General features: G+C 50.8%; 14 protein-coding genes across 14 annotated transcripts; 9 read left to right on the top strand and 5 right to left on the bottom strand.

The window, feature by feature from the left end:
* Nucleotides 1–326: 326 nt before the first annotated feature.
* PtrM4_031630 (ProP, Permease major facilitator superfamily) lies at nucleotides 327–2,090 on the top strand (the record flags this gene model as incomplete). Its single annotated transcript, XM_001939005.1, has 3 exons — nucleotides 327–377; nucleotides 459–1,311; nucleotides 1,387–2,090. 3 exons carry the CDS (start codon nucleotides 327–329, stop codon nucleotides 2,088–2,090), a joined length of 1,608 nt encoding a protein of 535 aa, XP_001939040.1.
* A 784-nt stretch (nucleotides 2,091–2,874) lies between these two features.
* PtrM4_031620 (DUF4360 domain containing protein) lies at nucleotides 2,875–3,619 on the top strand (the record flags this gene model as incomplete). The annotated part of the gene is made up of 2 exons (XM_066103975.1): nucleotides 2,875–3,321; nucleotides 3,386–3,619. 2 exons carry the CDS (start codon nucleotides 2,875–2,877, stop codon nucleotides 3,617–3,619), a joined length of 681 nt encoding a protein of 226 aa, XP_065966177.1.
* A 1,142-nt stretch (nucleotides 3,620–4,761) lies between these two features.
* On the top strand, nucleotides 4,762–6,052 carry PtrM4_031610 (Herpes-BLLF1 domain containing protein; the record flags this gene model as incomplete). Its single annotated transcript, XM_001939004.2, has 2 exons — nucleotides 4,762–5,611; nucleotides 5,661–6,052. The coding sequence occupies 2 exons, from the start codon at nucleotides 4,762–4,764 to the stop codon at nucleotides 6,050–6,052; spliced, it is 1,242 nt and encodes a 413-aa protein (XP_001939039.2).
* Nucleotides 6,053–7,430: 1,378 nt separating this feature from the next.
* PtrM4_031600 (Tymo-45kd-70kd domain containing protein) lies at nucleotides 7,431–7,910 on the top strand (the record flags this gene model as incomplete). The annotated part of the gene is made up of 1 exon (XM_001939003.1): nucleotides 7,431–7,910. One exon carries the CDS (start codon nucleotides 7,431–7,433, stop codon nucleotides 7,908–7,910), a length of 480 nt encoding a protein of 159 aa, XP_001939038.1.
* A 431-nt stretch (nucleotides 7,911–8,341) lies between these two features.
* On the bottom strand, nucleotides 8,342–9,378 carry PtrM4_031590 (uncharacterized protein; the record flags this gene model as incomplete). Its single annotated transcript, XM_001939002.1, has 2 exons — nucleotides 8,342–8,778; nucleotides 8,859–9,378. The coding sequence occupies 2 exons, from the start codon at nucleotides 9,376–9,378 to the stop codon at nucleotides 8,342–8,344; spliced, it is 957 nt and encodes a 318-aa protein (XP_001939037.1).
* A 1,443-nt stretch (nucleotides 9,379–10,821) lies between these two features.
* On the top strand, nucleotides 10,822–11,397 carry PtrM4_031580 (UPF0029 multi-domain protein; the record flags this gene model as incomplete). Its single annotated transcript, XM_001939001.2, has 1 exon — nucleotides 10,822–11,397. One exon carries the CDS (start codon nucleotides 10,822–10,824, stop codon nucleotides 11,395–11,397), a length of 576 nt encoding a protein of 191 aa, XP_001939036.2.
* A 940-nt stretch (nucleotides 11,398–12,337) lies between these two features.
* On the top strand, nucleotides 12,338–12,910 carry PtrM4_031570 (TT-ORF1 multi-domain protein; the record flags this gene model as incomplete). The annotated part of the gene is made up of 2 exons (XM_066103974.1): nucleotides 12,338–12,637; nucleotides 12,758–12,910. The coding sequence occupies 2 exons, from the start codon at nucleotides 12,338–12,340 to the stop codon at nucleotides 12,908–12,910; spliced, it is 453 nt and encodes a 150-aa protein (XP_065966176.1).
* Nucleotides 12,911–13,063: 153 nt separating this feature from the next.
* Nucleotides 13,064–14,622, bottom strand: PtrM4_031560 (HtpX, Zn-dependent protease with chaperone function; the record flags this gene model as incomplete). The annotated part of the gene is made up of 4 exons (XM_001938999.2): nucleotides 13,064–13,299; nucleotides 13,348–14,293; nucleotides 14,356–14,538; nucleotides 14,602–14,622. The coding sequence occupies 4 exons, from the start codon at nucleotides 14,620–14,622 to the stop codon at nucleotides 13,064–13,066; spliced, it is 1,386 nt and encodes a 461-aa protein (XP_001939034.1).
* A 374-nt stretch (nucleotides 14,623–14,996) lies between these two features.
* On the top strand, nucleotides 14,997–15,359 carry PtrM4_031550 (uncharacterized protein; the record flags this gene model as incomplete). Its single annotated transcript, XM_066103973.1, has 1 exon — nucleotides 14,997–15,359. One exon carries the CDS (start codon nucleotides 14,997–14,999, stop codon nucleotides 15,357–15,359), a length of 363 nt encoding a protein of 120 aa, XP_065966175.1.
* A 1,187-nt stretch (nucleotides 15,360–16,546) lies between these two features.
* Nucleotides 16,547–17,561, top strand: PtrM4_031540 (uncharacterized protein; the record flags this gene model as incomplete). Its single annotated transcript, XM_066103972.1, has 2 exons — nucleotides 16,547–16,608; nucleotides 16,661–17,561. 2 exons carry the CDS (start codon nucleotides 16,547–16,549, stop codon nucleotides 17,559–17,561), a joined length of 963 nt encoding a protein of 320 aa, XP_065966174.1.
* An 873-nt stretch (nucleotides 17,562–18,434) lies between these two features.
* Nucleotides 18,435–20,304, bottom strand: PtrM4_031530 (alpha-glucosidase; the record flags this gene model as incomplete). The annotated part of the gene is made up of 3 exons (XM_001938996.2): nucleotides 18,435–19,304; nucleotides 19,376–19,915; nucleotides 19,975–20,304. 3 exons carry the CDS (start codon nucleotides 20,302–20,304, stop codon nucleotides 18,435–18,437), a joined length of 1,740 nt encoding a protein of 579 aa, XP_001939031.1.
* Nucleotides 20,305–21,426: 1,122 nt separating this feature from the next.
* PtrM4_031520 (AraJ, Arabinose efflux permease) lies at nucleotides 21,427–23,106 on the top strand (the record flags this gene model as incomplete). The annotated part of the gene is made up of 1 exon (XM_001938995.1): nucleotides 21,427–23,106. One exon carries the CDS (start codon nucleotides 21,427–21,429, stop codon nucleotides 23,104–23,106), a length of 1,680 nt encoding a protein of 559 aa, XP_001939030.1.
* A 180-nt stretch (nucleotides 23,107–23,286) lies between these two features.
* Nucleotides 23,287–24,870, bottom strand: PtrM4_031510 (uncharacterized protein; the record flags this gene model as incomplete). The annotated part of the gene is made up of 2 exons (XM_001938994.1): nucleotides 23,287–24,713; nucleotides 24,759–24,870. 2 exons carry the CDS (start codon nucleotides 24,868–24,870, stop codon nucleotides 23,287–23,289), a joined length of 1,539 nt encoding a protein of 512 aa, XP_001939029.1.
* An 846-nt stretch (nucleotides 24,871–25,716) lies between these two features.
* Nucleotides 25,717–27,428, bottom strand: PtrM4_031500 (uncharacterized protein; the record flags this gene model as incomplete). The annotated part of the gene is made up of 4 exons (XM_066103971.1): nucleotides 25,717–26,568; nucleotides 26,623–26,829; nucleotides 26,888–27,205; nucleotides 27,276–27,428. The coding sequence occupies 4 exons, from the start codon at nucleotides 27,426–27,428 to the stop codon at nucleotides 25,717–25,719; spliced, it is 1,530 nt and encodes a 509-aa protein (XP_065966173.1).
* Nucleotides 27,429–27,789: the final 361 nt, after the last annotated feature.

The following is a 27,789-nucleotide window of genomic DNA, read 5'->3' as shown; positions in this document are numbered from 1 at the left end:
CCAGACCAGCGATTCGTCCTCGCTACTCGTCGGCTATGCAATCCCCATCTTGTTAACATATCGGCAAGTCTAACGAACATGGTCAACCCACCAAACTCCACACGACAAAAGTGCGCCAGGCTGGGGTCCCATTGGGTCTGGATGATTGTTTCAACCCTGTATTGTGCACGCGCTCATTCCACCCACTTTTTGCTTTTGTGGGGAAGTGGGAGTGCTTAAGAAGTACGGTTTACCCCGGGTTTGTTGAAATCGGCCTGATGTAAACCCATGGATTGGAATACCAAATTTCCAACACCTAAGACGTAGAGTTTGATTGAGAAACGGACATGGGAGGCTTTGCGAGAGCGCCCGAGGATAGGCCTACGCCGCCCGAGGTGGTGAGTACAACTGCAAAATTGGACGCCAGCAGGGTTCCAATACGCACTCTCATCTTGGCACACTTCTGACCCACTCTACAGTATAACTGGCGAGTCTACATTGCCGCCCTTGTGATATCTCTCGGTATTCTGGCCTACGGTTACGACTCTGCCTTTATCGGCACGACCATCGCCCAAGAGAGTTTCCAACGCGACTTTGGCATCACAAAAGCAAACAAGAATGAAGTTACTAGCAACATCACATCTATCTATTCTGCAGGGGGCCTTGTGGGGGCGCTACTCATGTATCCATTTCTTGAGCTGCTAGGGAGGAGGGCTGCGGTCATCGTCTCTGATGCGGTCTTTCTTGTCGGAGCGGTCATGTGCACTGTTCCCAAAAACCAACTCAGCCTCATCCTAGCTGGGCGTTTCTTCACCGGTATGGGCGTAGGCGGTCTCGCAGCTGTATCCCCAGTCTTCATCGCGGAAATCTCACCGCCTGCTATTCGCGGTCGCTTGACTGGTTTCTTCGAATCCTTCTACCAAACTGGCGCAGTCATTGGGTTCTGGATCAATTATGGGATTGTTTTGAACATTGAAAAATCTAAATCTACCGCATGGAGGATACCAATGGCCGTACAGCTCATCCCTGCCGGTCTTCTTGCTTTGATGATACCTATTCTCAAGGAATCCCCTACCTGGCTGCTGAAGCGCGGTCGCGATGCCGAGGCACTCAAGTCTTACGCTTTCTATCGCAATCTGCCAGAGGACCATCCGTACATTGCACAAGATGTCCAATATGTGCGGAACGAAATTGCCAAGGAGCGTGCTGCTCTTTTGCATGGCGAAATGCACGCCAGTTTTCTCACAATCACAAAGGCTGCAGCACGGGAAGCAGCTTTGCCGGGAATGAGGAACAGATTCCTCTTGGTGTTTCTCATGTTTATGTGGCAAGGTATGAAATACACCCCAATCTCCATCCGTTCGCTCGCAACTGTAGATAAGACACCATGCTAATCCCCATTGACAGCATGGTCCGGTGCTGCAGCAATAAATTACTACTCCCCCACAATCTTCACCTCCATAGGCCTCTCCAACATCACCCTATGGACCGGCATCTATGGAGTAATCAAAGCCGGCGGCTCCGTGATTTTCTTTACATTCTTCATCGACAAGTTTGGTCGGAAATGGCCATGGATCGTGTCTTCACTTATCTGCGCCTTTTGCCAATACTACCTTGCAGTCTATATCGCGCTCGGCAAGCCAACAGTAGGACAACCCATGTCCGACTCTACTGTCGCAGGGGGCAAGGGGGCCACGGCAATGATTATGATTTTTGGGGCTGCATGGTCGTTTGGAGCGAATGGTCTCCCGTGGATCATTTCTTCCGAGGTATTCCCTGCGTCCATGCGGAGTATCTCGGGTCCATGGGCAGCAGCTAGTGTTTGGATTTGGACGCTGGTCGTAACAAAAGCGCTCCCGCAGATGTACACGAGTATGCGATGGGGCGTCTATGTCTTCTTTGCCACGGCACTGGTCTGCGCGAGCGTTTATGCGTGGTTCTGTATTCATGATACAAAAGGTTTAAGGATGGATCAGATGGATGAGTTGTTTGGGTTTGGGAAGAGAGAGGAGGTTATCGTAGTGAGGGCGGCTAGCGTTGATGCGAAGAAGATGCACTATGGGAGTGAGCATCTTGAGAAGGCGCCGGACGGATACGCTACAGCAGTATAGTCTAGACAAGGGACGGTGTGGGCTTGGTGGAGCATGGAGTTGATCACTTGGTAATAAATATCTAAACTCACTTTACAAAGATGCAGTTGCTGTGATGGGTCATGTTCCTCAACGCATATCTCGTTCTGAATCAAATATTGCAGCGCAGTGGTCAACATGTCGCGTTCTTTGGAAGATACCGCCAATCGCGGGGCTTCATCCCATGTCCGTATCGGACCCCGGCTCATAACCGTTTCCTCCCTCCACAGCACTGTCAACCCCGGGTTTTTGCTTCAGCCGCAGAAGAAAAGTTTCCTAAACCTATGTTTTCATTCGTCCCCAAAATACCCAAATACGATCGCTCTCTCCAAAATTATTCCCACAATATCCCTGCATAGCCTAAATACACTTAGACTTTCGGCACTATCAAAACGCCCGTGTCGATAGCACATGCTAACCCTTTTATGTGAGCAACGCCAGCGGGACGGACGTAAGCTGGGGTTATATGTTACGAGGGTCGAGGTTGAAGGGGGGTATAGAAGAGCACATTGAGAACTTGGGCGTGGTATTGAACCGTCAAACGACGGGATATTGGATGGGAGTGCTGGGTGCAGTAAGTACGTGGTCCCAAAGGTGTCATGGTTCAGTCGAAGGGTTTTATGATCATAAAAAGTATGGTTTGTCGGTCAATCTCCCCGTTTCTGCTGAGGGTGATTCTGAGCAGTCTTCACTCTTCGCCTTTGCTTCCCTACTCCCTAGGCATTCTCTTGTGAATGATCGACTGATTTTCATGTCAATGGTGGCCATGGTTTCTACCTTTGCATTTGCTTTTGTGCTCACGCTTTACATGGCTCTGGCTGTGACAACTCCAACAGCATCATCGTCCCTATTTGTCAACGCGGCAGCAGCGCCCGTACGTCCCCCCAAAGGTTCAGCCAACCTAACCAGCATCGACGCCAATTTTGAAGGAAGTGGGTGCCGCTCCGACCAAGTCAGCACTCAGCTCGCCTCCGACAACTCTGCGCTGACCATAATATTCGACGACTTCGCAGCAGCAGATGGGCCGAAGGCGGTAACGTCCCATACACGAGCACTTTGCAAGGTTAATATTGGGATGACATCGCCAGGATGGGCGTTCGATGTTACTTCAGCGGATTTTCGCGGTTACGTCTATCTGGAGAAGGGTGTGAATGCTAGTTTGGTCAGTCGCTGGAAATGGATTGATTCCAGTGGAGCGGATTTGAAGGGCAAGGTACGCGATATCAAACACTCATATTTGAGAGATGAACTAGTATATTTATTGATCTTTTGGGCAGGGCAATATCCACAAGATCGTTACGGGGCCTTATGAGGAAGACTTTCTTCTGCACAAGGAGGGTGAAATTTCCAGTACGGAGGCGACGGTATGTCAGAAAAAGGACGCGAGGATTCAAATTACTCTGTCGGCTACGGTGAAGTCGGGGTCTTCAAAGGCGAATGGGTATGTGCAGGGTGGTTCGGCTGATACTGGGTTTGGAGAGATATTGAATCTTTCGTGGAAGAAGTGCTGATGGGGCAGTGCGAACTTAACCTAAACTTATGACTACCCAGATACAAAGTTTTTTTTGTGGGTTCGTTAGGAGTGTATATCACCGATGAGAGATACTTAGCAGTGATATCGTGAATGCATGACTTTTTGTGAAGGAGCGCACGTCTGCGATGTGGAGACAAGGGCATTGAGCGGGGCAACTTTGAAGCTAGCAAGCATCGTTAGTATGACCGTATATAGCCAAGCGCCTCCGCATTTAATACCGAAGTTCTTGATTGCTATTGCCTGTGACAACTAATGTCTTCTTACACAGCATTTTGAGAGGCCACATGTTGTACAACATGTTGTCTGATAGCCGTAAATTCCCTGAACAATTAGCAGTCTAGGGGACAAGCCTAACTCTGTAAAATAACAGAACGTCTCTCTTCGGGTACCAAGGTTGGCTTCAAGGAAAGTAAAGTCTGCTTCGAGCTCCTGAATTTAGATATTGCCAGCTTGAATGTGTCCAGGAAGCTATGCAGCGCGGTATTTTTGTATTCATGGTCCCCTGACCGGCCCGACACTGTTCCAGCGTGCGGTACGTTTCGGGTGTCAGTATACTTGTTTCGCTTCCGCATCAGAACACGCGCGTGTTTTGGAGAACCCGCTTTGGGGCGATTCTATCTCCCAAACAGCTCTAATGACGCAGTCCTTGGTCTCAAGTGGTTGGCAAATCCTTGTCGTTGCGGTCTCATGCCTACCATGTTTGGTCGACAAGGTCGTGTTTGAGCACCTTTCAGACCAACCACACGGTTCCTGCATGTCGCGTCGAAACTACTACCCGCTTCATCACGCATCCAGGTGCAGGTCCTTGAACTAGTTCGTATGGGATCTCCATTAGCCGGTGCGATTCCGCCGCCCGCACTTTCGTGGCGTCAACGCCGTACCTGTGTGCTGTGGCATGTTTACCACTCCTTTTGGACACCCTATCTTGCTGTAGCTCTATCGAGCAGGCTTCATGAAAATTCAACGGTGCTGGTACACCGAACCATTCTGGGGAAGAGAGTAATGGACCGGAAAGAACAAATTAATGTTAATTCAAGCCGCGAAAGATCGAACACTGAGATAACCGAGACCTTGGGAATGCCGTCACCGATGTTAACAGCGCGATCAAACAACTTCAGGATGGCGATGGAGAATGCACGGCTACCGCAATCAGAATGGCTTTCTGGCCTAAACACAGTTACACCCTCCGGTAGCCAGGAACCGGATGGTACGCCCTCGTCTTTGATGAAGGCCGACGTGGCCGTTGCTACGGCCCCTACTGTTACTATCAAAGCGGAAGCAAGTGCGATCAACCAAGCGAGCAGCACCAAAGTAGCTGCAGTTACTCCATTGATATCGTTGGAAGGATCTGGGGCAAGAATAGACTCGGATGCTCTTCCTGGTGTTAACCAATCGAAGCCAGAGTTGATAGGAGGCGCCAGAGAGAATTCAGACGCCCTTCCAGGTGTTAATCAAGGACAACCTGAGTTAGTCAATGGTCTTATGCCAGGAAAGAAACAGCCGTTACCTACAGCGATTACGGATGGTTCAGCATCATCGCTCCCGACTTCCGCCTCGCCAGGTACTTCATCATCTCCAGCTGTTACAGAATCGTCAACCGTCTTGCAACCTTCCGGAGAATCTTCAATAATATCCTCGGAGACTTCCGTAATTCAGACACCATCATCTTCGACTGTAATTTCTTCTACCCCATCGACAGCTGCGCCTTCAATAACATCCACTCCTGACTTGTTGCCACAAATCGTCACATTCGTTACCGTGACTCGAACGGAGGGTAAAGAGTATTACTCTACCGAAAGTCTGGCAATCCCAAAATCTGTCAACACACCTCAGATGTTTTCTTCTTCAATACCCGCCCCGCCCGCCATGGAGACAGTGTTAGCTGTTCCCGCCGCCTCCGACAGTATTGAACCGCAGCGTGGATTGACACCCGTGTCAAGGGCACTATTCATTCTCTTTGGAGTACTTGGTAAGAAACACGTCGCAATGTATCAGCATTGGTTCTAACACAGTAATAGGTATTCTCAGCATGATTATTGCGCTAGTAGTCTTTTGCATAATGAGGTCAAATAAAAAAAAGAGGATGCAAGCATTCCAGCAACGCACACCCAACCCTTTTGCCGATGATGTCAAGCACGATGACGACCATAGAAGAACAACTCGGGCGTCTAGTGAATATGGGAGAAATACGCAAATAACCAGCGACTATGGAGGCACAATACGCGCATCCAGCGAGTATTCAAGGCCGACGCGTGCATCATCAATCTACCCTCCTAACAGACCTGTCATGACTGACAGTGAAAAGGCCATTGTGGATCGTGCCGCTACGCCCGACGGAAGCCAAGAAGTACGTGCCTTTTCTTCGTCCAAAGGCAATGGTGGAACAAAGCGAATAACGGCGAATCTCTAACCAATCCCTTTAGGCCAACAACAAAAAGCCAAATGCTCGCCTTACAGACGCCATTAATACCTTCATCACTAAATCGAGGCGCTTAACTTATAAAATCACCCCTTGAGATGTTTGACCAGGCTGGACTACTGGTACTCATGGCTCTCTAATTATATACTGTACATAGCATAAACATTACTGTAAATACTCTCGTTTAGATAAGTTTCATATGAGCCAGGGAAATGAAGTTTGTATCTTTGAGTACATGGCTTCTCTGAATCACACAAGACAATCTAGGCGCGAACCATTAATTTAATATGTCGTTACTTTTTGTGTCTATCAAAATATATTTTGCACGGCACTCTCTATCAAGCTTCCTTATTCAGGTAGACATCTGCTATCGACCGACACGCAATGAGAACTCCCAGATGTACTTGGCAACCATGAAATCACGAACTATACCTATCGGTGTCTTCTACGTCTACGCATAGCTGTTTCTGCAGGAACAGAAAGTGAAACATCAAATCATAGATCTCTCGTAGTAGGGAGAGCTCTATATACAACACTATGCTTGCTGGAAAACCTAAAGATTGGTTTGGTGAAACTAATTGTACACGAAATGAAAGGAAAAAACCAACAGTCTCCTTTCCCAATTCCCCAGTTTATCCATGCTAGCAAGCAATTACGGCTTGTTGTTCAACTACTTGTGTATAGTACTTACCGAAAAAGACCAGCGTTACTAGTGCCTTGTTCAATGCGTCCCTAATCGGGTTGGAAGTTGATGGATACAAAAGTGTTTCACAGTGAAGACAGGTGTAGAGATTTGAACGCCAAAAGACGTGAGATACGACGGAGGTTGCAGAAAGGGGAGTCGTGGTAGTTGCGAACATAAGATTAGACGAGGGGGAAATGTTAGATGTGCTTGATATATCGGTACCAGGTATAGGATAAATGGTAACTGCCATGTAGTCTTCTGAATTGTGAGGAACGAAAAGAATATATCTATGCGATTTAACTATTACCTGGGCAAAATTAAATGCAATGTGTCGATCAGCAAAGCGACACAGTAACGGCACCGAACGGTGCGCATCCGGTGAAGAAGATGAACCAATACATAAATATATTGAACGCAAGGACCCGAGACGTAAATGAAGAGCGTTGGGTTTCCAGTTCCAACTTGGCCTTCACGTGCCCTCCGCATTGCGTGACGTGCGTCGCCTGAAACGCGGTTCGCTGCGCCACATTCCGCCTTGGCAGTGGCAACCAACACTCTCCTTAAGATGACTTGCCTCTCCCTCCGCCATCTTAACCCCCCTGCGACAAGCTCGATTGGACAACAACAATCTCCAATATACCTACACAACACATATTCAACCCCACCTAAGTCCCTACCAAAATCATGGACGAAGACCTCATCGCCTTCGGCATCGTCATGCTGCTCTTCCTTTCCTTCCCCTTCCTCACAGTCCTCAGCATCACAGGCTGTGTAGCTTACACCCGCACCAAGGCGTGGGACAAGGCGCGTAACCAGCGCGCCGTGAGCCTCGAGTCTTCGGAAACCAACCGCCTCGTGGGCGAGGGCGACGACGCGGAATCCGACTTCTACGATACAGACGACGAGGAGGAGTACAACCAGCGCCAGGCTGACGAGGAAGCCGACAAGCATCTTACTTTTGGACAAAAGTTCCGCAAGGAGTTCAAGAGCGTGTGGACGGGCAAGGGCAAGACGGATGTGTTGAAGCAAAAGGAGCGCGAGGAGAGGAGGAAGCTTGCCAAGGCTGTGGCGAGGGAGTTGGATCGTCGGGAGAGGAGGAAGGCGAGGGCCGCGGCGAAGAAGACCGACAGTGACGACTTGTTGCCGGCTTATACCAAGGCTTAATAGGCCCTTGACAACCTGGCTTGACGACATGACTTGTTCATCGAATGACCATGATGCGAGACCGATTGCTCGCACCCTGGTGTCATTGTACAAGGGCCATTGTAGTCGCCAGACACGCCCATTAGGTGCTTACCCACACTGTCAAGTTTTTTATGACACCCCTTGGCTGATAAATTGATACCCGTATACATGTCGTTCATCATTCATATGAAAGTGCTATCATATTCTGCTGTGACTATACTACGCAGTATGTTCAGACTTTACGCCATCATTCTATCAGAAATCCACCCTTACAGCCAAGAAAAATAGGTGTGGTTTGAAATGTGACAGATTTGCATCCATGATCTCCCTGATATATTCCAATAACGCTTTGTTCGGTCGTGACCAGACGAGAGGCCAAATTGCACGCCCAACACACGCAATGAAACCCCCTACTCGAGCGTCTGATGTCCGTCATCACAATGCAAGGCCTCCTGCTTTGCTTGCTCCTTAGCCTGAAGATACTGGTGCCTCAGCCTCGCAGCCTTGAGCTCCGCCTCTGCAACCTCCAGTTCAGCCTGAAGCTTCTGAACGGCAAGCGGCTCATTTGAAGCTGGCTCCAGCTCCATGTTATACACATGAGCGGTGGAAGAACCAGGCGAGACGGACAAGGCAGGTGTCGTGTGACCATAGAGGGATCGGGCATCAGGCGAATTAACAGAGGCCTCGTCGTCAGATGACATGATTCGCGGTTGACGCTGAGTACGGCCGGATATGGGAGTGCGACTGGAGCGAGAGTGATGGGGGTCCATGGAGCGGCGCTTTTTGGCATGAGGATCGTGTCGCTGGAAGCCGCCCGTGGGAGAACGTCGGAGGCGCCTCGGCTTTTCTGCACCATGTGTTGTTAGTAAAGGGTATGAAGTAGAGCAACTAGATATGGAAATGGTAAAAGGTATCGTGGTAACTTACGTTTCCGCCGCTTCTCTATAACCCGCGCTTCATACACCTCATGCCTCCCGCTATTCAGCGCCCGCTTCTTCCCAGTCGGCACATCGGGCTCAACTAGTTCCTCAAAGTACGAGTCCGTCGATGAGCTGCTCTCCTCCTCAACAACGACGACTTTGTTCTTCTTTTCAGGGTGCTCGTACTCGTCCTTGATTTCCTTGATGTCCGCGAGCCGGCACCACGGATGCTTTGGCTCATGCAGTGCCACTTTGCCGCGCAGAATCTCCTGAAACTCTGTGAGATTGCCACTGTTAAGGCGCGAGATGGCTTTGAGGTCTTTGAGGAACTGCACCCCCCAGTTGCGCGGGTCGTTTTCGGTCTCTGCCTTGATGTGGTCGCGGCGCTCACAGTCCCAAGCACGCATGCGTATGTCCTCAGGTATAATGTGAACGGGGTCAGAGAGGCCGAAGGAGGCGGCCAATGCAGGGAGAAGACAGGTCACCAGGTCTTTGGTGTCATCGTTCAACCCTTCGAAGCGACCCATGATTCACGTATCGGGCTGGTTGATCAGTTTGACTGAGAGTGAGGGGAATGTCTTGCTGAGTATGTTTGTTGCGCGTCCAAAGCGCGACTTGAAACTGTTCCTGGAACTCAAATGTCAGTGGATTCTGCGATGCGCAAAGTGGTGGCGAAAAGGTTCCTTGAACTGAACACGCCTTTGTCTGCAATCAAGCGCGAAAGATGCAAGCAAAACATGTGAAGCAAACTTAGCTTTGATCTTTAGCGTACCTTTTTTTTTGGAATCGATCAGAAGCTCTAGCCTTTAGTAGCTTGTCCAGGGCCGAGTGTACCTTGGAGCCAAAGTGATGATTGACTTGACCAAAGATCGGGGTGTAGAAGGTTCAGTGTGGTAAGCCAGATGTCGGAGCTTTTGTAAACTTGCGCGTGTTGATTGGTAGTCTCCTCGCGCCAAAAGTTTCTCGAGCTGCAGGAAAGTAGCCTGGGGGGTAAGTGGGCGGATTATATAGAGAGTGGCGGTCCCGTGCGTCGGCTATGACGTGGCTGTTGCACCGAGAAGTGAAAGAAGGGTGAGAGAGGCAGCAACTGGTGGCGTCATCGCTAAGTAAGTCTTGGGCAAGAACTCTACTCACAGGAAGAGACTTGATCTGCTATTGGCGATGGAAAGCAAGTGAACATGGAGATAGCGTTGGTAAAAATTGTTTACCCTGTTTAGTGATTAGTAGGGTGGAGCGAGAGAATACCGGACGTCGAAGAGATGTTGCACACCTGTCTACGTGATAGCGATTTATATGAAGCGACGGCGACGGCGAGGGTTATGTGGCTCTCCCCTGGATAACGTTTGCAGCATCACACCAGACTGCCTGAGCCTACCTTCTTGTGTTTAATGGAAGGTTCTAATAAGATGGTATAAGAAAGACAAGATAAGCTGATTTAGGGAAGACACAAGAATTAGTCAATGTAGATAAAAGGAGACGAATTGGCAATGTAGAGATTAGTTTAATATTGTGATTTAGTGATCAAGAATGAAGATCAAGGGAAGGCAATAGGGGACAAAAGTCTTATGGGAGCGAGAACAATCAAGTTATGGGGAAGAGTAGACTTTGATCAAGGATGAAAGCGAAGTCTGGTATAAAGTCAACGAGGTCCATTCGGCATCATATTTAGCGTAACAAGCTCGGTTCCCCCATGTCATGATCCCTGCACCCCAACCACGCATGATCCTTCCTTCTATCAACACCGACCCCATTCAAAGCACAAGAACGAGACGGAACAAGAAATGAAAAGACAGCGCTCACCAGTAGATTCGTCGAGACGTGAAGTTTATTTCTCCGCCGCTATTCAAGAACAAGCATGCACCTTCACGGCAGCCTTCTCTCCCAATCTACCTGCCAAAACTCTACAAGGCCTGGCGGTATTCCGGACTGCAACGCATAAAATAGCGGCTTGGCGCACTCCCTCACGGCAGATGTCTTTGACTCCGTCGTCAAGGACGCTCTATGACTTGGGTCACGACGATGACGGGGAGAAATGGGCCGGGGCACGCCTCTCCAACGTGCTACTTTCGACACAGACGACAGGCACCGTCGTCGTTGCACGCTGGTATGGCGGCCAAAACATTGGCCCGATCCGTTTCACGCACATTGAAAACAGCGCCAAAGCGGCAATAGGGGCGTGGAAGGCGGCTGATGCGGTTGCGCAGCAGGGAAGCACGAGCAAGAAGAGAAGAGCAGAAGAGGAAAGCCGGAGATGCGAGCTAGTGAAGAATCTCCAGGAGAGAGATTACAACATCTTTGCGTTGAGAAAATTGCTGGGGGAAAAGAAAGCCAAGTTGGTGGGCGGGTTGGCTGTGCCATTGACGCCGGCAAAACCGGTAGATTATGCGAGCATGAGTATGGAGGCTTTGGCCAGGGTGAACAAGGCAAGGGATGCGACAATTGCGTTTGTGTTGAAGCAGATTGACAAGGTAGATGAGGAGCTGAGCCTTGCTGAGGGGCTTGGGGAGGGGGTGAAGGGGGAGTCGGTTGAGGAGGGGTGTGTGTAGTGGCTTCGTGGGTGAACAGTATGATTTGATATGTAATGTGTAGCAGGCTTCGTTTTGCTACTTCTCGATTCGTAGAGGGCAACAGAAGCCAATCAATGGCTCAAGTTCCATCTTCCCTTTTTCAATCTCCTCATAAGCAACTTCCTGCCCTTCTTGGTACGGATCCGACTCAAAAACCCATGTCTCCGCTTCCTCACCAGATGACTCGGATTATAAGTATCTCTTGGACCACACCGAATTTGCATGCTGCCCAGACCGGGATGTTGCGATATCTTGCCCATGATGTCGAGCGTGTCTGTACCGGCACAAGGGAGGAGCGAGCCTGTGGTAGCTGGTGGTGGGACCAAGGATGAGCGGGCGAGCGTGGGCCGATGGGGTGTGAGAAGCGACATGAGTCGGGTTTGCAGTGGTGAACTATGTGTGTGTGTTTGTGTTAGTCAGTGTTTATGCGTCTTCTTGGGTGGAGGAAGAGGGTAGGGTAGGGACGTACGATTGGCGTGTTGGTATTGGGAAGCGTGGGCGGAGGAGGGTACATGTGCTGTGTCTAGGGCGAGCAATTGCCCTCACGCAGGGAAAGGCTTTCATCCCGTGTTTGCGACAGTGTCGTCGTTGTTTAATTTACTTGACCCAACCCGTATTGAGGTGTTGGATGCACGCCCGGCGCAAGCCATCCAGATGCGCAAAAACACGCTACCACCATCGCTACCGAAAGCCATTGGGGGCGGCGGTCCGTGCGCTTTTTTTCTTTGGTGCCTTGACTAAGTACTTTTCTGCCCCAGTACCTGCATCGCCAAGTGCAAAGTGCAAAAGTGCTCCTTCATGGCGACACGTCCTAACTGACCCTTCAACAGCGCGTACAGGGTGCGTACAAGGCGCATACTAGGCGCATACTACACTCCCCATCTCTCTTCCTTGCATAACCTGATTGAATTTCGTCGCTATGCCACTGGAAGCGCCCCCGCCGGTCCGACATGTGTCCAGCACGCCCATGTCGTCCACTTCCGCCTCCGCCATGCTAGACAAGTACTTGAAAAACTCGGAAATACATGCGCACCTCCACCCAGACGCCATGATTACACCACGGGGCGTCACCTTCAACGCCCAGGGCGGCGCCTTGGGCAATCCACTCATGCATCACTTGCGCCGCGTCGCTGCCGGTTTACACGGCGAGCACCTGGAGGCGGACTTATCGCTTCTTGACCTGCACGATGACCATCACCATCATGTTGCCGACATTGCTGTTACTACCCCAGGAGGAGAGCCGGGCGACAAGTCAAACAAGTCAAACAAGTCAAAGAAGCCAAGAAAGTCAAATCAGTCAACGCCTGAGGACGGCTTGCAAGGCATGGCTGACTATCAGCCAGAGCAACGTGGCGAGGAACCAGACACGAGGAAGGAGCATGTCGATGATGGCGCTCACACGGACAAGGAAGCGAAGAAGAAGGCCAAGAAGGAGAGACATCTACAGAGGAAGAGGGAGAAAGCTGCTCCAAAGCTGCACCATGCGGCTTAAACTAGCCCCTCCTTCATTGTGAGAAACGAGTATATAGGAATGCCATCAAATACACAAAATGACAGTGGCCTTGGGAGCCTCACGCTTCCCAGCCTCGCCCAAACCTTGTCCAATACATCTACGCACATCTACACATGACCACCACATGCACGTCTATAGTTCTCGGTTCGTTGCCTTTACCGCCTTGTCCTCGTCTGCCGCCTTGTCCTCAACCACCTTCTTATCCCCCGTCCACTTCATCGCCTTTAATCGCTCAGTCAGAATAGGGTGCGAGTGGTGGAAGCTCGAGTAGAACCAGTCAGCATCCATGCTGGATAGGTTCTGGATTTGGAGCTTGATCAATGAAGATCCCAGTTCGCGCGCATAACCAAGCTTCACAGCAAACGCATCTGTTTTGTGTTAGCTTGGACCAGACATACAAGATAGCTGCTACATACCCGCTTCGTACTCCATGCTGCGAGTCCAAATGTTGAGCACAAGTTTGACTATCGAGTCTGTAGGGGACAGGATCTCGTTGAATAGCATGAAACCAACAATGGTTGGCTGCTCTCGGTTGAAACCAAAGTCGGCATAGAGCGACTTGTTGTTGATGAAGACGGAGAACAGGGCGAAGACGTAGAACAAATGCGCCTGGCTAATCAGCAGTAGTCGCGATGTGTGGTTCATCTTCCAGTGTCCAAGCTCGTGTGCCAGGACAGCCTCGACTTCCTTCTCCGTGCTCTTCTCCAACAGTGTGTCATAGATAACAATCTTCTTCTTGCCAATCCAAGGGAGTCCGGTGAAATAGGCGTTGCTGTGTGCGCTGCGCTTGCTACCGTCAATCACTTGTAACTCGGCAAGAGGGAAGTTGAGCTTGGATGCGAGAGCCTCGACCGACTCCTTGAGCTTGCCCGGCTTGAGCGGTTCTAGCTTGTTGAACAGCGGCACGATGAGGATGGGGTAAATCGTCATGCCTGTGATCTGAACAAGCAACATGAAGATCCAGAGGTAGTAGAAGAAGCCTTGGCCTGTCTTCTTGATAATCGCCAGGAAGGCACTGCCAATGGGAACGCCAAATGCAATTGCGAGAGCCTGGCCCTTGATCATGTCCGTGATCCAGAGCTTGACCGTCATCTTGTTGAACCCAAACTTCTCCTCGAGCACGAAGCTGTGGTAGTACGAGAAGCCAAGGCCGGCCACCAGGTCAATCCATCCTAGCATATACATGAACAAGAGCGACTGTGTGATTTCGCCAGAGAAGCGCACCGGCGCATAGCGAGCGACGACGGAGCCGGCCGCGGCCCAGACCAACGGGTAGAGGTTGAAGTAGAGCGTGGCAATGGATTTGATCTGGTTGAAGAGACCCGACATGAAACTGAATTTTGCCTTTGCGCGACCGTATTCCTGCATTTCACATACGTAAGCCGAGTTCATCGCCGCCTTTTTGCACCTGTCGAGTCGATTACCTGAGATTTGTCAAACGTCTCACGTTCGATTTCCTTGTCGAGAGCCTTGGGAATTGATGTGCGTTGCAGCACGCGATATTGACGGTAGAGGAGCCAGTTTTCGAGGCCAAATTCGGCCAGGTTGAAGCCAACGATGAGCTGTTTCCATGGAAAGAACGGCCTGTCGAGCCAGCGGGCCAGGCGCTGCAACCGCGTTAGTATTCTCAAATATCCACCGCCCAAGCCCCGGATACATGTCAAGCTTACCTGAAGAAGTGCCTGGATCATGACAATGGTGGTTGTTGGTTGCAATGCACGTGAGCGCTCAAGTTGAGGACCCGTGGTCCCATAACCTTGGGCTTTCGTGTCAGCAACTAGCGCCGCGTGGTCCGTACGCCTACCCGTTCTCTCTTGCCATCAACCCTCCATACACATCAGCACCGGATGACACACCATCAAATGCATCATCGCATCAATTTTACATGACTTGATTCCCATGTAGAAACCTTGTGTACAATGCTCTTTCTCATGTACCCACACAACGCACAAAGTGAGCTGGCCATGCAGCGCACAGCTCACTCCACCGTCCTATATCACTCCCCGCCTTTGTTCCCCACTCAAAGCACAACTCCACAGCACTTTTTTGTTTGCTCATCAATACCATGACTCAGACAATTTCCAAGCGCGTCTCGCTCTCCAATTTGACAAAGGCCACTTCCGCCTTTGTCCACCACAGCCGTCCCAAGACACCAGAACCAATCCGACCAACACTTCAAGAGCAGCTTGATGCCGCTCAGCCTGCCGAAGAGCCCTGGGATGCTTTCAGCTATCCCAAAGTTCGCACCGATCCCGGCCATGGCATCTGGATCTGCGGATGTGGTTTTGAAAACCACTTGATCCACTACCAGGGCAGTTACCCCTTCAAGTACCTAGTATGCCAAGGATGTGAACACATCATGTCCCCGTACGACACCACGTCTGAAGTCCTCACATCGATACCTTGTATCGCAAAAGGAGATTCTTGAGGACCGCTTCATCCAACAGCAAAATATTGACTTCAGTAGATATTGCCGTTCGTGCCGTCGTTGTGGACTGACACAGCGTGCGAGTGTAGTAGGATCCAGCATCTTGTTTGGCCAACTGCTTTGTTTGCGCAGCGAGACGGACGAAAGGGAACCCATGTACTTTTACATCGGAGACGTTGAGTCCTACCGTCACGACCCTGATGGTGCGGCTGTAGAGCTAAGCATCAAACGCAGACTCGAAGCATCCATGCGATACTTTGATCGACGACATATTCGGAAGGATACGGTGCGCTGATGGGAATCTGATGGGAATTCTATCCAGAGTAACCATATTCGGCCTCATCCACTGGAAGCGTTTGACTTGTCAGAGAGCAGCTAGCTCAGATGTGTCCATGCATGATCCCCTCCACATACACTCGAGTAATCCCAGGAAATTTAGGTTACAATTCATTGCTTTTGCTCCGTTCAGTCTATAGCCTTTGACAGTTTCAATGCAGAATAATAGGTATGAGAAACAAATGCTTGTGTGTGCATTGGCAGCTAACGTCAATGAACAGTCTTTGTTGAGCAGCTTTCGCCGGATGATATCTACCGTATGATCGATTCGGGCTAATCGTCTTCTCTTCACCTGAGCACACTAAATGCATTATCCCTGCCTCGCCATCGGGATGTGGCTCCAATTCCGAATATCGGCATCACTTACCCCGCGTTTCCTGCATTGCACCCCAGACGTCTTTCTCCACTTTTCATCGCATCTCATCGGGCTATGCATGCAGAAACATGGACAAGATCAGCCTCGAAAATTTTGCATACTATTCTTTCCCGACGTTCAGTTGCCGACGGCCTGTATAAAATGGACGGCATGGCCAGCTGGAAGAAAGTCAAGGCACAGATTTCATTATGATACCTACTGGGAGCCGCTCCCTCCTCCTCTGGGGTTTCGTCGCTTCGTTGAAAGCAGAGGCTACTCATATTTCTACTCAATCTAAGCCAATTGTAATCTCCGAGTCTGTTCCTGGAGATGCCGGTATTCCTTTGGACTCGTTTGTTTCCTTTTCGTTCGAGCTGTCGTCATGGCCCGACTTTGCTGGTAATTTGTAGTCTCTCCTCTGTGAATCTTACGGCGTAATTGATCGTCGTGTCTTGCAGGGAATCTATCGCATCCAAATAACTTCACGTACAACCTCATGAACAACATTGGTAAACTGCAAGGTTCAATGCCTATTGCTCGCGTTGGAGGCAATACACAGTAATATCCACTCCCTAACAGCGACACGTAAACATGACTAATTAAAGTCCAGAGACATCGCCATCTTTGATGAATCACAAAAGACCAGTATTATCGGTGTCATCCGCCCCAATATCTCTGCCGACTACCCAACCATCATTACCATTGGTCCATCGTTTTTTGAGTCTTATCAAACCATGCCAAACGGAACCAAATTCACCCACGGCTTCAACATGGGCGCCAACTCCAGTGCTGCAAGATCTGCAACCTGGGCATCTGTTCCGTACGCGTGCAAGGCCATAGGGTCCAACCTCGACTTTTGGGAATACGGCAACGAACCTGACCTCTTCCACGCTTCAGGCTACCGTCGTGATAACTGGACTGAGACGGACTATGTATCCGAATGGATAAATGGCACAAATACCATCGAGCAAGCTGTCAAGACTGCATGCCCCGACCTTTTCGGCTCAAAATTCATGGCGCCGAGTTTTGCCGGCATAGGAGTGGACTCTTATTTCACTCTAGGACCAGTAGAGGCATGGAAGCAGGGTATTAACAAGAATGGGAATGTCGGTATAGTATCCTCGCACAACTACATGGGCGTTTCTACAAACCTGGGCATCACGCTACAAGGCACATTGATGAACCACAGCAACGTCATTGTCAAAGCGGATGCCCAGCTCAATGTATCGCGAGGCATCAGGGAACTAGGGACTTCCCTGGATCCAGACTTGCCCTTTATTCTGGGCGAGCATAACTCTCTTGCTAGACAGGGACGCCCAGGATTAAGCAACAGTTTCGGCGCGGCATTGTGGGGCGTCGATTGGAACCTGTATCTTGCTTCCAAGAACATTTCTCGCTCGCACATGCATCAGGGGACAAATTACCGGTACGTTTATTTCGACCGTATTTCCTCTCCCTCCCATCTACGCTTACACACTTCACCGTCTAATGCCTCACTAACGCTGCAATGAAGTTACCAATCCTGGCAACCTATCCAGACCAACCTGTCAACTATCGGCACCAAGCCCCCTTACTATGGTAACCTAGCAGTCGCCGCCTTCCTCCACAAACCCTCCCCTTCAACTCGTCTCCACGTTGCACATTTGGATTCATCGACAGAATCTGCAGCGCAATACGCAGCATATACCAACAATACTCTTACTCGCCTGCTCGTCGTCGATCTTCATACTTATAATACGACGGCCAATAACTTTACAACACCTTTTGCAAGGCCGAAAGATGCGTACAAGTTTCAGTTGCCCAGCTGTTGCAAGGGCGAGGGCAAGGTCCAAAGGCTCATGGCCGAGGGCAGTGACGCTACTTCGGGAATTACTTGGAACGGCTATAGTTTTGATTATGAGCTTGATGAGGGGAGGCCCGTAAGGATGGCGAATGCTACAAGGGAAGAGGTATTGAACATTGACGAAAAGGGAATGCTCAGTGTGGAGATACCCTGGAGCAGTGCAGCCATCGTCGAGTTGGAGTGTTGAGGCCGTTGGTATACACGTCTAGTGACGAGATGAATGGATATACTACATTGTTGAGAGTTTTGAAGTGCACAAATGACTACCAGGGACACAATGAACAAGACTCGTCCACCTGGGTGACATGGAGTACTTGACAGTGGGTAAGCACCTGATAGGCGTGTCTGGCGACCACAGTGACATTTGTATACTAGTCTGCCAAGTATTCCATGTCACCAGGGTGCCTTCAGAATGCTCATTACTCTTTCGATTGTGCAGGCAAACACATGGGATATACCGAACATGACATATAATTCAAAGATAAACTACCTCGTGAACAATAAAATTGCCTTGATGCTAATAGCGAACGCACCTGGCCATCTAGATTAGCATGTAAACTCGCCCTTCATACGCCTGCAACTGCTCCTCCGAGAACCTTCCATCTCCTCCAACACTACTCATTAGCAATTCTTTCTTCACTCTCTCCAGGCTCTTGGGGACTACCATGTCTCTTTCTCTGTCTGTGAAGTTGCATACACAAAGTACTTTTGTCCCCATCCAAGTCTTGGTAAAGACAAAAATGTCTAAATCATCCACAGCCAAATCATCGTACTGACCATGTACCAAAAGGTCAGCATGCTCTTTCCTGATTTGCAGCATGGTTTTCCAGAAAGCTAATACGGACGACTTATCGCTCTGCTGCTGTGTTGCATTACATACTTTTGCGTCTTCCAATGGCCGCATCCAAGGCTTTGCACTTGCGTCGGGTGGTGAGAATCCATTGTGCGGCGCGGTACTCCAACTCATTGGCACACGTGCATGGTCACGGGCAAGATGTTGCAGCGAGCGATGCGCCGCCTCAAGTGCCTTTGAGTCGTTCTTTGTTCGTGCGGCGACCATCTTGTAGTAATTTGTAGAATCAACGTCTTTGTACTCATTCATATCCCAGCTTAGCGGAAAGTTGATCATGCCGATTTCTTGGCCTTGGTAGATGAATAGTGTGCCGCTAAGTGCACACATCATGAGTGCCAGCATTTTGCCACCTGCAACACGGTGCTCGGGCGCGTCCGAGGTGAAGCGTGTGATGGAACGGGCTTGGTCATGGTTCTCGAGAAAGACGGTGGTCCAGCCGTCTGAAGGTGGGCGGACAAGGTCTTGGGTGCGCGCAATGGCGCGCTTGAAGTCCGGGAGTGTCCAGTTCTTGGGCGTGGTTTGGAACTTGTAGGGTCCTTGGCCAACGTCGACGACATCCTAGTAGGCAACGATTTAGCGTAAAGGGAAAGAACAAGTAGACAAGTAGAACAATTGGAAACGGAACTTACGAATTGAAAGACCATGTTGAGTTGTCTTTCTTTTGCCGAGACGTATTGCAGGACTCGCTTCATGTCAGGGGTATTTGGACACTCGCCTACAGTCATGGCATTGTACTTTTCAAGGATCTGATTCATCTCGCTCAGGAACTCGGCCATGCGCGGTCCGTTGCAGTACTGGTAGCCAGCAAATTGCCATTCGGATCCCGGATCCGTAATGGGCGCATCGAGCATATTTCCTTTGCTGTACATGTTGACTGTATCGACACGGAAACCGTCGACGCCGCGCTGCAGCCAAAATTCCATGGCTGATTTGTAGATGGCCTGTCGGGTATCTGGATTCTCCCAGTTGAGGTCGGGTTGCTCGGGGCAGAAGAGATGAAGGTAATACTCTTGAGTGTGTTCATCCCACTGCCAGACACTGCCAGTGAAATTGGATACCCAGTTGTTTGGGGGTTTGCGCTCGCCGTCAACATAGCGAGCGGGTTTCCAAATGTACCAGTCACGTTTTGGATTGTCCTTTGAGGAGCGCGACTCCAAGAACCATTTATGCTGAACAAAGTCAGCCACGGATGCTTGCACCCCGAAGACATGGACTACTTGGAGCCTACCTGGTCTGAGGTATGGTTGACGACCAAATCTAATATGATCTTCATTCCTCGCGAGTGTGTCTCGGCAATCAGTCTCTCCATGTCTTGCACTGTTCCATACGGCCGGTACACATCTTGATAGTCTCGGATGTCATATCCCATGTCAACTTGAGGAGAGTCGTACATGGGACAAATCCAAATGACATCGACACCAATAGAGCGAATGTAGTCAAGCTCTGAGATGATGCCGTTCAAGTCACCGATGCCATCACCATTACTGTCCTTGAAACTGGCGGGATATATCTGGTACACGACGCCATCCTTCCACCAAGGCCTTTGCGTGACGGTCATTGCGTTGGTGCAGGGTCTGGGTGCGTGTGTTAAGATGGGCGGGGTTGCACAACGTCAACAAGGACAAGCGTGGCTTCAAGATGGGTGGCTTGCAACGGCGGCGTAGCTTTCTTATAACCCTGATAGACTATCCTATGTAGAGGTCATGCGTGTTCTTGGAGGCGCGACTACACGTTGTGAGCTTGTCGCCTGTTTCGGAAAAAGTCTCGGCAAGATGGTGGTTTGTCTAAAGTCGGTCCGGGAAGCGAATGCTGCATATCCGAGATGTGGTCAACTGCGATCACCATGCCCGCATAGAGAGCCTCTCTTCCTCAGGCCTTTTCATCGATCTGCAGATTCTGGGGGAGACGAAAGCTTCGTTCAGAAGTGCCGGACTTGTCATGATCTGTCCAAGACTGACACCGCCGTACGCCCATTGCCACTTCTTCCCCAGGCACTAGAGGAGCTGGAAATGCGGGGAAAACAGTCAGCATGTCAGCCGCATGGGAGAGAGAAATGTGCGCTATCAAAAAACCAAAAGGCCACGATCCGACATGCAACCAGTAGCGACCAAGTGCGCTTGCAAGAGCTGACAAGGAATCGCACCGTCGCCTCTAGACACCAGGCCAAAAGTTAGGCCCGGATGTTTTGTTGCGCCTTTGCCTTGGTCTCTGCGCCCGTGCGTCCTTCTACCGGCCCGACTTTGTACAAATCATAAGCCGTGACAAGTATCGGCGGAGTTTTCTCGTGGCACAAGCACGTCGGCGGTACTCTCCCACTACAGCCTAGCTCACTCTTCCACGGTCGCTTGCAGGTCGGGGAAAGACGACGGCTCAACGTGTGAGATGAGATTGTCGTGTCCCCATCCCCGCATCAATTGATGCGCTTTAGCATCCCCGGCTTCTGGCCTGACTAGAGCTCAGACTACCACATGGGTGTCGCGTGGCTGAAGTCGTCAAGTTGTATAAGTATCGCGTTTGGATCCACCACACCATCACCGAGCTTCAAGTCTCCACCGACCCTACGCTCCACCAGACGGCTGGGTTGGACCTCCGCCCTGAAGCTTTTACCACATCTTTTGTTGCCCACTTCCAGTGCTTGTCTTGATACTCTAGCTTGACAGTGGTCGTCGACGGAACAGCAATGTCGCGCCGTAATAGCAGCGTCGTCGCCGTCGACCTAGAGCAGGCCCGACGCCTTTCGCTTGCCGTTCCGGACTTCAAACAAGTTGCCCATGATGCCAGCAAAGCGACGCAGTCAGAGCAGCACATGACGTTGAGACAGGGCATCGATCTATACCCCAAAGCCATTGCCTGGTCGGTTCTGCTTTCCGCCGCCATCATCATGGAAGGCTTCGACAAGGTCCTGATTGCCAATCTCATGGCTGTTCCTGCTTTCAAGCGGAAATTCGGTGTAGAGCTGCCTGGAGGCGACTGGCAGCTTACGGCAGCTTGGCAAGCCGGCCTTACAAACGGTGCCTATGTGGGTGAATGCGCGGGCCTGCTACTCAACGGCATCATCGCGGACCGCTTTGGATACAAGAAAACCATGATTGGCGCCCTGTTCGCCGTCAACTTGTTCATCTTCGTCGTCTTCTTTGCCCAGAACATCGTCATGCTTCTGTGCGGTCTCATTCTCTGCGGTATTCCATGGGGAGTCTTCCAGACCCTGACGTGTACATATGCCGCAGAAGTCGTGCCCGTTCCACTTCGTCCCATCCTCACTACTTATGTCAATCTCTGCTGGGTCATAGGCCAGTTTCTCGCATCAGGCGTTCTCAAGGGCGTGGCCGAGGTTCCGGATCAGTGGGCATACCGCATCCCGTATGCGCTCCAATGGATTTGGCCCATTCCTTTAATGATTGGCATATCATTCGCCCCCGAATCGCCCTGGTGGCTGGTCCGCAAGGACCGCTGCGACGAGGCCAAGATGATGCTCATGCGGTTGACATCACCCGAGAAGCTCCCAGACTTCAACGCCGACGAAACAATCGCCATGATGCGGCACACTAACGCAATGGAAATGGCCCTCTCTGAAGGAACCTCGTACCTGGATTGCTTCAAAGGAACCGACCTCCGCCGCACCGAGATTGCAGCAATGGCATGGTTCACACAGGCCTTCTGCGGCGCTGGCCTTATCGGCTACAGCACCTATTTCTTCCAGCAAGCCGGCCTCAGCGACTCAGATGCCTTCTCCATGAGCTTAGGCCAATATGCAATCGGTGGCGTAGGCGTAATGGTAGCTTGGATCCTCATCCAGCGCATCGGCCGCCGCACCTTGTACGTAGTAGGTGATCTCGTAATGGTCATTCTGCTCTGCATCATCGGCGGCCTGGGCACCATCCACAAGGGCAACGTTAGCGCACAATGGGGCATTGGCAGCATGCTTCTTCTCTTTGCTGCAGCATACAACTGCACTGTCGGCCCTGTGTGTTATTCCATCGTCGCCGAGATTCCGTCGACGCGTTTGCGCCAGAAAACCGTTGTGCTGGCGCGCAACTTTTACAATCTCGGCTCCATCATTGGCAACGTCATCACTCCGCGTATGCTAAATCCCGGTGCATGGAACTGGGGTGCCAAGAGCGGCTTCTTCTATGCCGGAACCTGCTTTTGCTGTTTTTTGTGGGCGCTGTTCAGACTGCCGGAACCCAAGGGGCGGACCTATGGTGAGTTGGACGTCTTGTTCGAGAGACGCGTTCCTGCACGCAAGTTTAGGACGACAGTAGTAGACGGATTTGGAGGCAGTGACAGGGACAGCATATATGCGGATAAGAAGGGCGTTTCCACACATCTGGAGCAGGTTAGCTCGAAAGATGCTATCTAGACTTTTCAATAGAAGAATATGTTTGCTACTCCAGATTGTGCGTATTCCGTTGAATGAGACATGTATACTTTGGCCGCATAAGACTTGTGTGTGGCACATGGTTGCTCTAGAACATGTGTAGCAGTGTACGTTGGATCGAATACCCACAAGTCTAAAACACCTGTTCTAAAAAGCACGACCCTAGGCATGCTCAAATGTAGCAACCTGCATGGACAAACGCTTCGAAATATCATTCCATGTAGCTAGTTTCCCATTTTTTGCCTGCGCCTCCTGATTCTGTGTCTGTACTTTGGCTTGCATTGTTACCGCTCCCTCGGCCAACCCTTGCAGCCCCGCCGCAGTTTTCGACTGCGCCACCTGGGACCAAGGGTCGTTAGCGCCCCCTGGACTTTGCAGCTCCAAGGGCAAATTCGGCGAACTGGCATTACTAAGAGCCTCTGGAAACATGGTCTGCAGTCTTTCTAGCTTTTCCAGCAGGATCCCGCGACGCGTCTGATCGAGGTGCGGAAAAAGCAGTACAAAGTCAAGAATAAATAGAAAGTCGTCGATGCGGAGGGCTGTTTCTTCGAGTGTCGCGGCAGGGACATGAATAAGAACGTCGGCAATTGTGTCTGTGATTTCAAAAAGCTTCTGTGTAATGCTGCTGCCGTGGACTTCAATGTCGTGGCGAGACATGCTGGACACGTGCTGACGGAGTGTTTGGGAAAGCCTAATAGGAAAGAGGAGGGATAGGCATTCTTTAGACGACCGTGTTGACAGGAGCGTTTGGCTCATGGCGAGACGCCAAACCAGTGTGCGCAGCCATTCTCGTGTAATGGTCAGATCGGCACGCTGCATCATGGATAGCATGGCTAGCTCTTGAGCGTCGGCTTCGGGATCGCCTTCAAGCTCTCGCGATTTAGCTTCGACCCAGGTGCTGGTAACGCCTCCTCCTTGCGAATCAAGCCAGCTCCCGAGGAACTCGGGATCGAGCATCTGGAAGAGTTTGATAATTTGGGTGAAGCCTTCGTGAATCTGGATTGGAATTGTGCCTTCATTTTCGGGCAATGTATAGAGCGGTGGTAGGATGGCGCGCCGATAGTCTAAGATAGCCAGGAAGCGTTCATGAATGTAAGCTTGCCAGTATAAACGTTGTCTTCGAGATCGCTCCGGAGGCGACAGCTTTGCAGCGTTTTCCGGATTGTCTATACGCAGCAATTGAATTATGGAAATGGCTTCGCGGATGTAGTAGAAGGCGGCGTCAGGTCCATTGATACTCATGAGGCAGTTGTGTATGAACATGGACTGCATGGCCCGCATGACGGAGAAGTGAAAGTGCTTATGAGCTCGCTTCATGCTTTGGATTGAGTGGTCCATTAGATGCTCGATGGTCTGGACGATTTCTGCTGTTCTGCGGCTGCCGTAGCGCGTAAGGTTTAGCGTACATGCGCCAAACGCGTAGATGAAGGAATGAATATCTTGGTCCGTGTCCATGACCTCAATATACTGCCTGAGCTCATATTCAGTAATGACTGGCTGCACGGGATACACACCCTCGACGTAGTCTGGAATGAGACCGAGAAAGAACGCCTTGTCGTACTCGAGTGTAGAGAAAGAGGCGGGAGATACTACCCTGCGGTCAGCACGTTGCTGAGGTTTTCATGGTGACATACTAGGCTCGCCTCCATCACGCCCAACCGTTGGCGAGACAGGACTGTATGGCGGCTGAGAGTTGCCTTTGCCTGGACGTGCTGCTAGTATGGGAGGCGAAGTCTTTGGCGACATGGACGTTTGATTCCTGAATTCGGAGATGATGTGACCTCTCTTGCCCTGAGACCGTTGCTTGCTAGACGGTGAATAGATACATCGGAGACCGAGATGTGCGCACTGTTGACAGCGTGCCTGCCCATTGCACCGCACTTTTCTTCGTTTGCATGCATCGCATGCTTTGGATACTCTTTTCTGTGCTTGCTGGTCCATTGTGGTGGGTCCTGTTGTGTGCATCTTGGTGGTCTTGTATTGAACCCTCGGTGTCGGCATGTTCAGAAGATCCGGGGGCGGGCGGGACGAAGAAGAAATGCGGAGAACGCGCTAACGCCGGCGCAGTGTTCCTATTCCGGATCGCCTGCAAACTGGGCTGAGTTAACGTCGGGAAAAGAGGCAGGTAGGAATAGTGCAGTATGAAATCGGAGCGACTGTATGCGTGTACCTGAATCGTGAACCAGGCCGTTCCATGATCATGATCGACAACGAGGCATGGCGTAGTCACTAGACTACGGGTCGAGTTGGCCACGGCCTGCTACAGTACACATCTTCTGGAGCAACCATGTGCCACACACAAGTCTGTGTCCTCCCTGAACGATTCCTGTGGCTTGTGGATTTACTATCAGGGCAGTAGACGTGTTCGCGTGCATGCACCTACCTACGTATTTGCGTTCTAGAATCATCGGCCTTATTACCTACACAGCACAGACGCGACTTATACGACCTTGTGTGAACCAACGCCATCAGTCGTGCCAAGCGACACCCAGGAGAAGGCAACGAAGCTTGTCAAAGTCTTACTTGACCGAGATTCTCCATCTGCACACCTTTTCCGCTAATCTCCTACCCCTTGTTCAACGCAATGAACAGTTACAGCGTATACAAAAAGTCCGGCCGCCGATCACCCATCTCTCCAACCTCCTGTTCACTCTTGCCCTCGGCCCAAGCGTCCCGGAGCCCCTGCATTCTCTTTTCATTCTCTCTGGCTAACAAGATCCTTGTTGCAATACTGCCCCCTAACAACCAAAGCGACAAATACGCCAACACAACACCATGGCCCAGAAAATACCTCGGCCTGTCCTTGCTCCGGTAAATATTGGACGATACCACGCCATTAATATTGCCCCATCCAATGACAAATCCAAGCGTGACGCCTCGTTTGTAGACACCCTCAACGTTGTTGGCTGCCCAGGTGACTGTATTCGCGATTGTGGGGTAAATGCCTACAGCTCCTAGAAACGTACCTGCGTATTGCACGTTGGGGCTTCCAGAGCCAATGAGCATGGCAAAGCCTACGATACCAAAGATGGAGACGGCCATGTTGCAATATCCACGTTGTTGGGTGCGATCAGCAATGTACCCTACGACCACTGTCACAACTGCTGCCACGGCATACGGAGGTACAGACAGCAAGTTTGCTGTCGTCGACTTGTAGCCCATTCCTGAAATGATGGATGGGAGAAAGAGACTGAAGGCATAAAGCGAGCCATCTGCACCCATGTAGATGATGGCGAACATGAGCGTTTTCCAGTCTGTAGCCGACTGCCAAAAGTATTTCATCTGAAAGTCCTCATGCGAGGCAGAGGCTTGTTTGTCGGCTCTCAGGCGGCGCAGGACGCGGGCTCGATCATCTGGAGAGAGAAAGGTAGCTTCAGCAGGGAAATCGTGAACCATCCAATAGCTGGCGATGCCCACGACGATAGTCACGAGCCCCTCGAGGATCTGTATGATTGTGAGTATATTGTCATTGTTGCAGTCTAGTTGGCTGCCACTTACAAAGATCCAAGCCCAACCGGGTTTCCCTCCCACGCCCGCCATCTGCGCAATTCCCGCGGCGAGGAGGCCTCCAAAGGATCCTGCCAAGGCCGCAGCGGAGAAAAAGATGGCAGCTCGAATTCCAAACTCTGAGCGTTTGTACCAACAGCTCAGGTAATAGTTGACGCCCGGAAACAATCCGGCCTCGGCCACACCTAGCCACCACCGCTGAACAAGGTCAACAACTGATTCCAACAACTTGGTTTGCTCTGCTTGATAAACTTACAGCCGTCATCAAGCCAGCATAATTATGCACTAGCCCCATGCACGTCATGCAAATCCCCCACAGTATCATGATGATGGGCAAGAACACACTTGGTCGCAATTTCTTGAGAAGCACGTTTGTCAGCGGCTCGAACACGGAGTAACTGACGAAGAAGATTGTCAAACTGGCATTGTACTGCCCATCGGTCATTTGGAGGTCTTGCTGTAAGCCGTCGACCTTGGCATTGCCAATGTTTGTACGATCCAGGAAGGATATCAGGTACAGGAATGATAGCCATGGTATAAGCTGCCAGTCGAGTTTATGGAGAAGCACTTTGTCCTAGTTACTGGTATTAGCTCCCCGGATACAGCGACAGGGACATGTCAGCTTGGACGGGTAAATAACATACATGCGCTGCACGTTCTTCCTCACTGAGCCCAGCGTCGGGATCGGGAAGGTTCTCGATGGTGTGTATGTGATTTGATGTTTCGAGTTTCTCGTTACCAATCATCTTCTCTTCGCTCGCCTTATCGACAGGCGGTGGCTCCATTGCCGAAGCCATTGTCAGTGGCAAGATGGCGGACTGGTGGACTAGGCTGATTTAATGCTAAAGAGCAAGACAGCAAAAAGCAAACAAGAACAGAGGGATAAAAGTCGGTGTAAAGCCAGTCGACGGTGCACGTTTTAAAAGACGCATCTCCCGAGGTTAATCGGATGGCGTATAATTCGGCATGGGCAATCCCCACTCGCGAAGCTCGTTATGACGAGGGTGGCAGTAACGGCATCCTGCCTAAGTCAATCAGGGATCTATCCACCACACAATTCCAGGCGGTTGCAGATGCCTTGGTTAGTGACTACATAGTATCCAGCCGGTTTAGCTGACAAGCTGACTTTCGGCGGCAGAGGAGTGAATACATAGTGTG

The sequence above is a fragment of the Pyrenophora tritici-repentis genome, chromosome 1 (genome assembly GCF_003171515.1).
Source record: "Pyrenophora tritici-repentis strain M4 chromosome 1, whole genome shotgun sequence".
NCBI lineage: Eukaryota > Fungi > Ascomycota > Dothideomycetes > Pleosporales > Pleosporaceae > Pyrenophora > Pyrenophora tritici-repentis.
This window is presented reverse-complemented; position numbering and strand designations above follow the sequence as displayed.